At 54.4% G+C, this 13,861-nt stretch overlaps 2 protein-coding genes across 2 annotated transcripts; both read left to right on the top strand.

Annotated features, from left to right (window-relative positions):
* The first annotated feature begins 3,297 nt into the window (after nt 1–3,297).
* On the top strand, nt 3,298–5,744 carry BBK36DRAFT_146031 (kinase-like protein). The gene is made up of 2 exons (XM_024897533.1): nt 3,298–3,528; nt 3,602–5,744. The coding sequence occupies exons 1-2, from the start codon at nt 3,364–3,366 to the stop codon at nt 5,732–5,734; spliced, it is 2,298 nt and encodes a 765-aa protein (XP_024746338.1). The 5' UTR covers nt 3,298–3,363; the 3' UTR covers nt 5,735–5,744.
* A 5,611-nt stretch (nt 5,745–11,355) lies between these two features.
* On the top strand, nt 11,356–13,609 carry BBK36DRAFT_59560 (actin-like ATPase domain-containing protein; the record flags this gene model as incomplete). Its single annotated transcript, XM_024898327.1, has 5 exons — nt 11,356–11,549; nt 11,629–12,228; nt 12,284–12,535; nt 12,589–13,117; nt 13,277–13,609. The coding sequence occupies 5 exons, from the start codon at nt 11,356–11,358 to the stop codon at nt 13,607–13,609; spliced, it is 1,908 nt and encodes a 635-aa protein (XP_024746337.1).
* Between the last annotated feature and the right edge of the window lie 252 nt (nt 13,610–13,861).

Raw genomic sequence — 13,861 nt, 5'->3', positions numbered from 1 at the left:
CAGCGTCGCGTGTGAGTGCCTTCGCTTATGCAGCTGGTGGGAAGAGATGGATTTTGATGCTCTGTGAAATGAAGAGGCTGCTGTATCACACGTGCGAAGAAAGGCAAGGTACCAGCATCGCCGTGAAGTCGACTTGATCGCAGACTCGGTCTGTAGCAACCAGCAGAGTACCATTTGCGCGGCTGTTTGTAAAAGCACAAGCACATGTCCAGCGACTCCATGAGCAACGTGAACTTGACGAACTGATGAGTGGCCGCGGGCCCCGGCATTTTACTGGCTCGTGGATCCTAGAGAGAACCCCCCGGCAACGGGCACAATAATGACGAATAGGAGCACGGCAGCATGTGCCCCGGGAGCGCTGGCTGCGTCCGACTGTTGCTGTGCTGGCACCAGGACGGTCGCCCTGTCCGGGCCCTCTTCTGCACCCTCTCGAGTGGGTGTAGGAACACATGGTCACCGTGTACTTGTATGTAAAGGCGTGGTGCGGATGTACTCGGGGAGGCGATTCGGATGTAGATGCGACTCGTTCAGTTCACGGCTGTTGCCAGGACAAGCAGTGCGTGTGGTCCCTTTGCCATCAGAACGCGCGTAAGCAGAAGGGACAAGACCAGGCTGCTTCACGGTTCGAGGCCGCTATGTAGATACCTGCTGATATTAGCACGGTAGGTAATGTAGTTAGAAGTATCTGTCTGCCGTGATACCAGTGAGCAGCGCTGTATCGGTTCGAAATCCTATGGACTCATTGATCTTCCTGCCGTCAATGACTTGGATAGGCACCAGGCATGCCGCGGCAGCAGACCAGCGAGCCGGAGCTGCTCAACAAAGCACCCTTGCCCGCCCCAGCAGGGGAAGCGAAAAGGAAAGGCTAGAAGAACAACCAGAGAACGATCTCGCCAGCGGCCTCTTGAAATTTTCGATTCTGGTGCGCTTCCCGTGAATCCTTGTCGGCCACGCAAATTGGACAATTTGAGCGTGACAAAAGGAAGTTCTGCGGTAGATTCCAGGCCCACTTGATAAATTGCAGCGCCCGGAGGACCCCTTTTTTCCTGCTTTCTTTTTCCTGGCATAGTGTGGCGCGACTTCCCGTCAGGTGCTGTCCACGTTTTCAAGTACCAGTACCGAAACAATGGCCTGCAGTTGCAGCAGTTGAGCTGGTACAGCTACCGGCGTGCGGCTGCGGAAGAGCGGCGTGGCGCTGATTAGCAGCACTGCGGCACAGGCTTCAGTACCTGTACTTGCACCTTTGCTTGCTGCTGCGGGGAGGTTGGGATGAAGAGAACAGACCAGATGAGCGGATGAGCAGCTTGATGAGGCACCGGCCATGTACAATTCTCAACGTGGAGTACAATGGGAGCTACAGGTGCTCTAACCTGAAGCTACTGCACCGTCGTCGAGAGAAAGTGCGGTCAACCGGCGTCGAGCAGCTGCATATCCTGAGCCTGCGGGATCGCGTATCGGTACTTGCGCCGCCCGCCATGGACGCCCAAAGGTGGACGATGGCTGCCGGCTTCAGGGTCACGATGCCATTTTTTCAGCATAGCTCGCCGTCTGTCAGCGTTTGTGCATCTCGCTCGTCTGCATGAGCTTCGTACTACCGCTTGAATCGTCGCAGTACAAGCAATCAATCAATCAATCACAGCGGCCAGAGAGTCGCCCATTCATGCGAACGGCGGCGGCGGAGCCTGCCTGAATCCCTGCCCTGTCGAGCCCATGGCATGACCGACCACCCCATGATAGCCAGAGCTGGCCTGGACCGCTCGCTTTGCCTGCAGGCATCGTGGCGCCTCTCGCTGCCTGTGTGGATTTTGTCCATTCGCGGGTTGTACTTGTAGTCGTATTACTGCTCGCACAGGCTCTGCGTGATACCTAGGTAGATGACTGACGGGCGACAACTCAGGCCATGGCGGAGTCTCTTCTTTTCGCTTTTGGCATCATGTCCCTTTCAGTGTGCTTGCGCGGGCTGTGAGGACGCACAAAGGATTACTAAGACAGGAAAAAGAAACGGAAAATGTAAGGGGAAAAAAAAAACCAAAATGAAATTCACGATAAAACAGAAGAAAAGCACGGACCGGCGACTCAGCAAGTACCTCGTACCTGGTACACGCTCGTTGCTCCCTCCTGCACGCTCATTTTCACCCTCTTCTCTCTCAATTGCCCATCTTTTCCAACCCCCTGCCGGCACCCTCGCCCAGCCCAGCCTGGCCTGTTCTGCCGCTGCTCGTTCTTTGGCTCGTCTGCGACACGCCCTTCAACCCCCCGGACCTGGAAATGCGCTGGTGCTGGTGCTGGTGTTGATGCTGGCTCTTTGCAGAGTCTGGTGCCCCGTACCCGCGGATTGGCTGCCAAAGGTGCCGGTTGAAAGCTCGCCGGCAGCCAATGCAGCGCTGGCCACTGCATCTTGGCTCTTGTCTCCCCGCGAAGCAAAAGGCAGGGAAAACAGAGCGGAAAAGGAAGAGAGATTCGCACCCTGGCGATGCCTTGACCCTCTTTCCCTCTCGCTGCTCCTTGCTCACCAATCCTCGCCGCCCTCTCCCACTCGCCCATCTCCCTCTCCCCTCTCTCATCTCTGCCTCATCTCTGCCTCATCTCTGCCTCTTCACTCTCTCTCTCATCTCATCTCATTTCCTCTCACTTCTCTCTCCCAATCTCACTTCTTGGCTCACCTGCTGCTCACCATCAACCTCTGGACTACTATCACTGCACAGCACAAGCACCGCACCCTCATCTCGTCCCTTCGTATTGCCAAGCCGAAGCGGGCTCCCCAATCCAGCCAGGCCCAACTGCTGCTAATTTAGCGGTCCGGGGTCTAGCCACTGTTGGCAGTACCTCGCCGGTACCTCGAGCGCCTGAAAGTACAGTACCAACCCCCCTGGCCTGGGCCGTTGACACTGCAGAGCTCCCCTTTTCATAACCTCCAAGCCTATCCACTTTGAAATCAATCCTCACTTCAGTCACTCCTTACACTGACCTCCTTTCGGCTCTCCTCCATCTTTTTTTCTTTCTTTTTCTTTTTTGGAAATTTCACGATCTCGAATCCTCTCGCCCAAGCATCTCTGTCAGCGACCCGCTCCGTACACAAACATCAACCTCGACGAGCCCTCGATAACCTGCTGCCGTTTATCCTCTCTTCTGCCCCCTTTCCCCTACCTGAATGCCACGATAAACGATCCGTAGCTCTGCGATAGAGCTCATCTCTTGCGGGCCAATAGGTGTTTTGTCTTTTTTTCACCTCTTTACCTTCCTCTCGACATAATTCGACTGGTCGTTTCTACCTGCAATTCCTTTAGTCGAGCTGCAGTTGCGCCCTGATTGATAGCGCCGCCACGATCCCGTCTTAGTCGTGAACTCTACCGGCCGGTAGCAATGACAGCCACCGTCGAGATGACGCTGCGGCAACAGCCTCACGGCACCATGGCGCTCGAGGACCGCTTCGAGGTGGTCAAAGAGATTGGCGACGGCAGCTTTGGCAGCGTCGTCCTGGCTCGCACCCGGACTGCGGGCGCCGCCGTGGCCCGCCGAGGCACTCTTGTAAGACACCCGACCGCCGTGGATTTTGGATGATGTGGATTGGACTGGACTCCGTTGCTGACAGCACCCGCAGGTTGCCATCAAGTCCATGAAGAAGACGTTCGAGTCGCTCTCGCCGTGCCTCGAGCTGCGCGAAGTCGTCTTCCTGCGCACCCTGCCTCCGCATCCCCATCTCGTCCCCGCCCTCGACATCTTCCTCGATCCCTTCACCAAGAAGCTGCACATTGCCATGGAGTACATGGAGGGCAACCTGTACCAGCTGATGAAGGCCAGAGACCACAAGTATCTCGACAACGCCAGCGTCAAGAGCATCCTTTTCCAGATCATGCAGGGCCTCGAGCACATCCACTCCCACAACTTCTTCCACCGCGACATCAAGCCCGAGAACATCCTCGTGTCCACGTCCGCCCACCAGGACACCTCCAACTCCTTCCGCCGATACTCAGCCCTCGTCACACCGCCCTCGACCCCTCCCACATATACCGTCAAGCTGGCGGACTTTGGCCTCGCCCGCGAGACGCACTCCAAGCTCCCCTACACCACCTACGTGTCCACCAGATGGTACCGCGCCCCCGAGGTCCTGCTGCGCGCCGGCGAGTACTCGGCACCCGTTGACATCTGGGCCGTCGGCGCCATGGCCGTCGAGATTGCCACGCTCAAGCCCCTCTTCCCCGGCGGAAACGAGGTCGACCAGGTGTGGAGGGTGTGCGAGATCATGGGCAGCCCCGGAAACTGGTACAACAAGGCCGGCGCCCGCGTCGGAGGAGGCGAGTGGCGCGAGGGCACCAGGCTGGCCTCGAAGCTGGGCTTCTCCTTTCCCAAGATGGCTCCTCATGCCATGGACACCATCCTGCAGACGCCCCAGTGGCCCGCTTCCCTGAGCCACTTTGTCACCTGGTGCCTGATGTGGGATCCCAAGAACCGTCCTACGTCGACGCAGTCCCTAAACCACGAATACTTCGCCGATGCCACGGACCCCTCGCGGCCCAAGTCGTCGGCCTCCAAGATCCTGGGCCGCAAGCAGTCCGACCTCAGCCGCAACTCCAAGGAGGGCCTGGCCCCTTCAAACTCCGTCTCCAAGCCGTCTTGGTTCCGCAAGTCCCTCATTGGCCGCAGCGACATTCCCGAAACCGTCGTCGTGGCCCCCTCCCAGCCGTCCCCCGTCCAGACCTCCAGCACTCTCGACGTCTCTTCCACCAAGCAAGCCGCCAAAGCCAAGCGGAGCACGTGGGCGAGTGGCTTGTCGGGAGTGGCGCCGATGCCGATCCTGCCCTCCATCAAGCCCATCTCGCCCCTTTCCGACGCCGTGACGGCGCGTGCCAACAGCAACGCCGACAGCCAGGACAAGAGCAAGAAGCTGGGCCGACAGCTTTCCGTAAACTCGAGCAACAACAACTACACCGAGATGCACCGCGCCCAGGCCGAGCGGGCGCTGAATGGACAGTCGGGCCTTGCGTCCCCTCCTAGCGCCCACAAGGAAAGCTTCTTCTCCCACCTTCGGAAACGGGCGAGGCGCTTCTCCGGACGCCACCAGACCCCCGTTTCCCCTGCGTATGACGACATGGAGGCACAGGTCGGATGCGGACCCTGGAACAGCAACCGGTCGTCCATGCTTGTCGACCAGCAAGTGAACCCCGTCCCAAAGGCCGAGGGGTTTGAGTCTCTGGACAAGACTCTCAGCGACGTGCAAGGCGCCGAGCCGCGCGCTCCCGTGCCCCCATCGCATCAGCTTGCGGCGGCCGGCAAGCTCAAGCGCCACCACTCGCTGCCCTACCAGCAGCCCAGGTCCGTCGACAACCTGATTGGCGCTGCCCGGAACGGCCCTGTATCGAGCCGCACCCGACGTGCTCAGGCCGCGCAAGGCGTCCAGCAGTACGATACCCCCGCCGAAGAAGACGAACTCCTCGACGAGGTCCTCACCTCGACCCAGCGGGCGATGAAGCGCTTGGAGGGAAACGCCAAGTCGCTGCGACAATCGGCAAGCAACCTGGGCTTGTCAACGTCGCAGCCGTATCCCAGCCCGTCACCGTCGGCCAACAGCAACCAGCTGCTCTACGCCGACGGCGCGGAAGCCCTGGCACCGAAGCCCCTGGATCTCAGCAAGAAGACGGCCAACCAGTACAAGTGGCCCACCCCGCCATACGAAGGTGGTGAATGGAGCGCCTCGGCCTCTGCGAGCATCTGGGCCGCCGGAAACCGTATCTAAAGGAGAGGGAAACCGACCTTAATCTTTCCTCGGGCGGACCATCTCTCTCCTCCTCCTCCTCCTCCTCCTCCTCCTCCTCTTTGTCAATCTTTTCCCTTTTTTTACCCCTTTCTCTCGGACATGTCGTTCAGCGGTGAGGCGGAGGAAAAAGTTTTATTAATATGGCGTGTACTATTGCTTCTTTTCTTGCATGATACATGGTGTTTTGGTGTTGGTTTGCGGCACGTGTTTCCTCGCTCATTGAGTCTTGAGTCGACGGGTCGACCATCATATCATTTTTCTCGACATTTCTGCTTGGGGTATCAAAAACTCGCTGTTTTGGTTTATTCTGCGTATTTCGGCTGGCACAAACACACACACTGCACACATCGCGCACACTACTCTCTACTACATACCAGGTACCGTATATCAAACCTTGGGAGGGTTTTTCGAGGCCACGCCTTGGATTTACTTTGATTGACTTATATATACCTTTCTTTGTTTGTTTGGATCTGATTTGGAGATTCGTTTTCACTTCGATATTGGCATATTTGGACATTTTTGAGCAAAGTTTTTGTCATGGCAAATTCGAAATACCCCCCATCTATATAGACTGAAATCAAGACGGGCGAGCTTGGCTCTCGCCTTGCTTGAAGCCAGATTACCTCACATATACCTCACATAGTACACTGTGTATCTTTTCTTTTTTCATCTTTCCATATTTTTTTCCTTTTTTTTCCTCTTTTCCTTTGTCACGTCGTTTATTTTCCTATACCAAGAAGTCAGAATAAGAATTGAAGAGGAGTATCATCGAAGTAGATCTAAAAGTTGGGGACGGGGCGCAGCGTTTTCCCTTGTGCTTTGTTGCTTGATTTAGGTACTGGCGGCTGTTATTATATATCAAAGCCGGTTGCTTACAGTTAATACCTTAGTACCAGTAGGAGAGAACAGAACATGCTCGCTTACTTTTGGTGCATTCAGTGTATGAATATTGATGCCCGAAGTGTTCAAGGCTCGCTGCACCTTGTCACGCCTACCGCATACCTTTGGAGACCTTGAGCATTCTTACCGACTGACCTCACTTTACCTTATCTGTATTCTTACTCCGTAATACCTTTTCTTAACCTGATGTAGATACTCCGTCACACCCCATGCTGGTAGTATGACTATCTTACCACTACGGCTAATGCAGAGGGGACTCCATTTTGACGCATATCGTACATGTCAATAATGCGTTCGTTTCGTGGTTGGGGATGGTCAAGTGGGACGCTTTCTGCATCACTAGCAAAGAATTGAAAGACGCAGCGGCACCGCCCCTCCTCTCAACATCATCGATAATTACTTCCACCTATTAGTATGTACCTTACCTTTTTCCTTTGGCGGTTTAATGGAATTGGGAGGATGGGGTTTCGGTTGGGGCTGTTTTGGGGTGAGATGGGTTTTGGAAGGATTTCTTTTTTATTGGCTGTCTGAACTTGCGATTTTCTAGATGTCGTTTTGGGAGGGTTGAAGTAAGTAGTATTGGTTTGGTTTGAAGGCTGTGTAATGCTCTAGTGAGAGAAGGCGAGGTAGTCATTACATTATATATTAGCTTGGTGCTGCGTTGGGTGTATAAGCATGGTTTTCATGTTCAACTGGATTCGTCGTCGTCGTCCTGCGCGTACAGGATTATCTGAATAGGTCTAAGGCGTTGAAGCAAAAGAAGTTGAAGCATTTGGAGTACTGAACTGCGTTGGACATCTAAGGTATTAAAGATTGACGTACCTCTCTAGCTTACCCGCCTTGTTTACTCCGTCTGGAACTCTCTTGCCGGTAGAAAAGAGAGCAGTTGGTAAGACGATTGGCGAGTTACTGAATGTGGGATTTCCATGGGCTTGGGCTGCATTGCTTAAATCTGGGATTGGTGGATAGAGGTTACCAATTTCTTTGAGGCAACATGGCTTTTGCGTCGATGATCTTGAGAATGCTTACTCCTGGGTTATTAGCCAAAGATTCCATGCATTTCTAGATGGTCAGATGAAGACAGCTTAATGACTGCCCGTCGTCGCTGACACTTTTTCCAAGGGAGTACACGGACCCGATACAACATTGTCCTCGATCTCCAAGGAGCCCTGTAGACTTCTTCTCTGAACCCGAGAAACATGCCTTGTTTGCGCTATATACTAGCACGAGACGACCTGAGAAAGGCATCAGGACAAGTCCGCGGCGGTTGCCCCTATGATTCCATTCCAGGGCTGAACGCTAAGCCTTGGGGAAGGCTACACATGGTCTTCTGTCTTCTCCCTTACTTGATTGAGCAGGGCAAAAGGCCAGTTGATGAGATATCTGCGGCCTTTGTGCGGCTCTCTCGTGTTTGGGAATGAGAGGTTTTAAAGCATATGCAGCTTCCTCGGAGCTGGATGCGATAAATATGATGATCATATGCCACTCACGACATCCTGATTTAGTTGTGTGTACCTTGGTCTCGAGGCATTGTAGCATGCTCTCGTTGTTGTAGGTGCCTATGAGAGAAGTCAGCAAAGGTAGATACTTCAATGTTATCGTGACGTGTTTTTCTCCTCTGTAATTATCTTGCGTGCATCTCCCACTCCACCGACTGCTCATTACTGGCGTGGTATAGCTCGGCCACCAGGCCTTGGAACAGCCAGACAGACGTGTAAAGGTCGCTTAACCACCTGGAGGATCCCTCCGTATCAAGTTCCATGCTATGCCACGTTTTGACGACATGGTGAAGAGGCGCTGCCTCAGTGGAAAGTCAACTTACCGATTCTGGGTCGTCAGGTCTGCCTGGCTACACAACGGGAGTGAGGCTGCAAAGCCCAGAAAAGCTTAACATAGGGTATATAAGACACATCGCTTGCACTCTTTCCAACCTTTGTTTTATTCCCCTCTTACAGGTACCCTGGGCTGCTTCTCCAAAGTCGTATCTAAGGCATGATTCATCATCTCGGGGGTCCTCAACTCAGGGATTGGGATATCCTGTTGCCAGATGAGAGTTACGTGGAGAGGTCGGAAGCTAAAGGTTTTCCCTACAGGAGACTTGAGGAGTTCAGTCAAAGGCTAAGTGAGCAATATGTCTCCTTACAGACCGGATGAGGTTATTCCTTTCTCCTCATCGTTAGAACTCGCGTAAAAGTCGTATGCGATGTTACTGAGGGTCCTCACCTCAGGTATTGGAAAATCCAACAAGAGCCTGAGGAGTCAGACAAATGGCTGAGCGGGGAAAGTCTCCTTCCGAGTGAGTTGAAGATGCTTCCTCATCATAAGTCGTAGCCTGGGGACCGCTGTCGTTGAGAATCCTCGCCTTAGGCTTGAGGGTATCTTGCTGCCAATGATGAAAATGGCTGAATGGGCACCGAGGCAGGGGATAATTCCCTGGCATTTGAAGGGAGGCGTTGGATATGGTGCTAAGATTACGAGATGGAACATTGGTTGAGACGTTGGGATTACAAACAGAGAAGTCCTGGCGCCATCAGAAGTTGGGTTGAGAGGACGATAGAGACAAGAGTTGGAGGGGGGAGTCCCAACAGAACAGAGCACCTGGCAGTCGCGGAATAAACTCGCTTTCTGCAATGCACTGGACAAGATGATGTCGAGAGATATTTGACAGGTAAAGTTCGAATTGCACCCGTCCAGCCGCTTATAGAACATCGGTTTGAACAGAGCGGTATGGAGGATTTACGACCAGTGCATCGGGCTTGCCGATGAAGCCGCCAATATCTTTTGCTTTCCATATCCTCACAAATGCCGCATGGACGATGACTTGCTTTCCTACATTGACACAAAGACAGTCAAGTGCTTTCCGGGATGTTGTCTGCTGTGTCTGGTTGGTTGTCCGTGTAAGTGTAGCGGATAGCGCCCTCGGAGCAACTCTATTGCTCATGATTGTCTATCCAATGTGATCGATGACCTCCAACCTGGCGAGGACAGGGAAGACGACCGGGCCAAAGACGCACAGCTGTTCATGAGATGCTATCCTCATATGCCGCATCATCAGTTTCCTTGGATAATAGAAAGAGGCAAGAAGCAGCCATGGGATTGTATGATTGACCACTTGTTGTACGAGGCCTCATGCGTAGTTGAGCGTAGTGCTTCGTAGAGGTAGGTATTGAAGTATAGACGAATTAGTACAGACTCGGAGTGTGCAGACATGTCGTTGTGTTCTTGATAAGCGCATTGACAGTCGCTCTGTGCACGCAAAGCTTTCATTCATGGTGTTGATGAGGGGAAGTGATGTGTCTTTGGGACAGGGGTTGAGACGTGGTATCAGAGACGGCTAGGACGACATCTTTGCTCGTCTGAGGTACAATTTCTCATTGAGTACGAGTATGCGGTATGTAACTTAGAAGACATGTTCATCCTCGGCTAGAGAAGGCAGCAATTCTGATGCTGCATGCTGCAGAGTCCGTGTGTGTGTTTTGTTGTTGCCTGGCTTACGAGTACGCGATGAAGGGGGGCTTGGGATATAAGCAGAGATTTGAAGGAGTCAGGCAGTGCTGGTAACTTCCGAGGCTCCACGCCGAAATCTGGCAGCCTTACAGCCCTTGTCCGATGCTGCTGCGCCACGTCACCACTTGATCACTGTGATTCTAGACTAATTCATTGAGCGTATTGTCCTGTGATGCCTCCGTGATGGTGATGGTGATGTTGAGTGCAAGTACAGGTACATGCAAGTGGCCACATGCACTCCGCAAAAGCGGTGTATTTGTACGGAGACAGCGTTGCACAGATGAACATCAGGGGGATTTGAGGCTCTGGGGGAGGCGGACAGGGTGGGGGGCGGGTGCTGAAGTAAGCAGGATCGAGGTCACGTGGTGGCGCCAAATTGGTTCAGGCGGAGAAACGGAGAGGCAGGAGGGAAAAGAAGGAAAGAAGGAACAAGGCGGATTGATATTTGCGTGTTGAAACGGGCCACTCAGCTGAAGGCAGCCTCGACAAGGAAAAAGCGACCTGAGACTGCAACACAGAAGCCGACAAAAAGGACCATCAGGCAACAGAATTACTAGACAACGGGACTGTTCATTGCATCGTGTCTATCATTTGTCTTCGTCTTATTGGTCTGCCTCGGGACGGGACTGTGGGCTCCTTTCCGGGTGGTATCTCTACAGCACTTGCTTCACCAGGGCCAGGAGTTCTCATGGGCATGGACATTTATATCTGCTGAGGAGCGCGAGCTTGACGGCGGCCTTTTGGCCTTTTCAGGGTACCTTGCTTTGGATCAGAGTATCGACTTTCCTTGGACGACGAGCGTTGCGACGATATCGGCTCTCATGACTGTCTTGTCGGCGCAGTGACGACTGTTCGGCATCTACCTCACCATCTATCTACGTGGCATCTGAAGCGATTTGACTCGGCATCTTTGTCATCTATTCCCTTGGCCAGCGACTGTTTAGTACCGAGGCCTCATCCGTGGATTGGATCTTCACTCTCGTCGGCCATATTCTGCAGCGGTGGGAGGAGAGTCGGACGAAGAGGGGCTCAGCAGGTCGGGTATTTCACATGAGTGGTGGTGTGCTCACCAGGAGCTAAACACCAGAGGAACCACCATATTCGAACAAGACGCCTACTACCACGATATCGCCGGAGCCTCATACTGAGATTGTACGTTATCGAGGGCACTGTGAGTCGGGATTGGCAAAGAGATGCAGAACCTCAGTCTGCCGGTGCGCACGAGCGCCAGCCGTCGCAATCAGGAGAGCAGGAGTTATTTTACGAGCTACACGCCGCCGAGCTCAACAGAGGCCATCAACGGGCCGGTCAGGGAGCCGACGAGGGAGCAGCCGCCGATGAGCGATCGGTTGATTGTGGGCGTGGATTTCGGCACAACGTTTTCAGGGTGAGTGATCTTATAAGATGAGATACGACAAGAAATGGATAGTCGAGACCGTGCTCTGATTCCATGCTGACGCTGTTAGTGTCGCTGCTGTCTATACATCAACTCCAGACGATGTTGAAATCATCAAGACGTGGCCGGGCGGCAACGGCATCACCTCAGACAAGGTCCCGACGGAGATTGCATACAGCTTCCCGCCCAACGCCACCCCCGACACCGAGCCCACGGTAAAATGGGGGTTCCAGTTCAAACCAGACGAGTCGCGGCTGCGGTGCATCAAGCTGTTCCTCGATCGCTCCCAGAAGCTTCCATTCTACGTCAGTCCGCTCGACACGGCGGCACAACTGAAAAAGTTCAACAAGAACGTCATGGACGCCGTCAGCGACTACCTTACCCAGATCTACAAGCACACCATGGACACCCTGACGCGGCGCTACGGAGAGTCCTTCATGGCGTCGACAAAGGTTGAGTTCGTCCTGACGTGCCCGGCGGTCTGGAGCGATGCGGCAAAGAACACGACGCTGCAGGCGGCTGAGCGGGCAGGCATGGGCAGCCGCTCCGAGATTCAGATGATTAGCGAGCCGGAGGCCGCGGCTATGTATACCCTCAAGGCGATCCAGCCGAACCACCTGAATGTTGGTGACAACTTCATCGTGTGCGATGCAGGCGGTGGAACTGTCGAGTGAGTTGACATCGAACTGATGTGTTATCAAGCAGAGCTAACGAGTATCCGCAAGTCTGATTGCCTACAAAATCATATCCCTGAAACCGCTACGGGTCGAAGAGTCTGCCGTGGGAACGGGCGGGCTGTGCGGAAGCGCCTTTCTAAACTACAGATTCGAGGAGCATGTTCGCACCAGGCTGGGCCAGGCCCGGTTCGACGAGATGAAGACGAAAAAGGGCAAGACGTGGCAGATGGGCCTGCGGTACTTTGAAGAATTTGTCAAGCGCAACTTTAACGAGGACGAGCACCAGGAGATTAATGTCCCGTAAGTGCCTGCTGTCTTGGTGCATCATCTGCAACTCTTGCTGATTGTTCCAGCTTCCCCGGTCTCCCGGATGACGAAGAGGCGGGTCTCGACTCAGGATTCATGGTCATGAGCGCAGAGCAGATCAAGGACATCTTTGAGCCAGTGGTCAAGGAAGTGTGCGATCTGGTGCAGGGCCAGGTGCAGGGCCTCCGAGCCAAGGGCGGCATCGTGTCGGGCATCGTGCTAGTGGGCGGCTTCGGGCAGAGCGACTATCTGTACCGGCGGCTCAAGGCGCACTTTTCGAGCGCGGCGCCGCCCCCGTACAGCGAGCGGCCGACACACGCCACCGCGAATACGCCGCAGGACGTCGGGTCGATCGAGGTGATGCAGCCGGTGTATGCATGGACGGCCGTGGTGCGCGGCGCGGTGCTCCGGGGCTTGGAGGGCAACATGGTCATCTCGCGCAAGTCGAGGATGCACTACGGCACGTCGTTTGCCACGGTGTACGACGAGGAGAAGCACTCAGTGAGCGAACGGTACTGGTCGCCGCTGTGGGAGCGGTGGATGGTGTCTGACCGGATGCAGTGGCACATTGCCAAGGTGAGTTTGATCGTGTCTTTGATTTGTTCTTGTTTGTGCTTTTGTCTTTTTCTTCTAGTTCTCTTGTTTCTGTCTATGTCTCTTCATGCCATGCTCGACTTATCCTCTGACTTCTCTCTCCTCCGCGTTCACCGCCCGCCTAATACTGACAATCTACAGGGCGAGTCGCTTTCTCCCCTATCGCCCATCGCCTTCCACTACACGCGCAACTTCCGGCCTGGCCAGTCGCTCATCGTGACCGACGACCTGATTGCGTGTGACGCCGACGAGCCGCCTGCGGCATACACAAGGGACCTGATCAACGTGTGCACGCTGACGACGGATCTCAACGCCGTGCCAAGGAGCCTATTCACCAGGCTGACGACGACGCGAGGGGTGGAATTCGACAACCTCGACTTTACGCTGGAGATGATTGTGGACAGTGCGGGATTGGGCTTTGAGCTCAAGGTGGACGGGGTGCGGTATGGACGGGTGGAGGCCGAGTTTCACTGATGGCGACTTAGACGTGTATTTGTACAGTATGTATATTCAAGCATGGCACACACCGAGATTCATCTGACTCTTTAGCGGTTGTCGAGACAGAGATGCAACCACTTTTCATCTGTCTTGTCTGTATGTCACTGCTGATTCCGGCTCGTAACTATTCCCGATTGCTCGTTAGCACGGCTCAGACTGAGCGGTAGCCGAGCTGGCAGCTAAAAGGGGGGGGGGGGGCAGGCAGGGCAACGGCGAAACCCCCAATAC

The sequence above is a fragment of the Trichoderma citrinoviride genome (assembly GCF_003025115.1).
Source record: "Trichoderma citrinoviride strain TUCIM 6016 unplaced genomic scaffold BBK36scaffold_14, whole genome shotgun sequence".
Lineage (NCBI taxonomy): Eukaryota > Fungi > Ascomycota > Sordariomycetes > Hypocreales > Hypocreaceae > Trichoderma > Trichoderma citrinoviride.
The sequence above is the reverse complement of the archived record's forward strand: the minus strand, read 5'-3'. Positions and strand labels throughout refer to the sequence as shown.

What these genes read in the sequence shown, in the direction of transcription:
- BBK36DRAFT_146031 (XM_024897533.1), top strand. Translation starts at nt 3,364, where the DNA reads ATGACAGCCACCGTCGAGATGACGCTGCGGCAACAGCCTCACGGCACC. An exon ending in TGGCCCGCCGAGGCACTCTT is followed by an intron (nt 3,529 to 3,601) that starts GTAAGACACCCG and finishes CAGCACCCGCAG; the next exon opens with GTTGCCATCAAGTCCATGAA.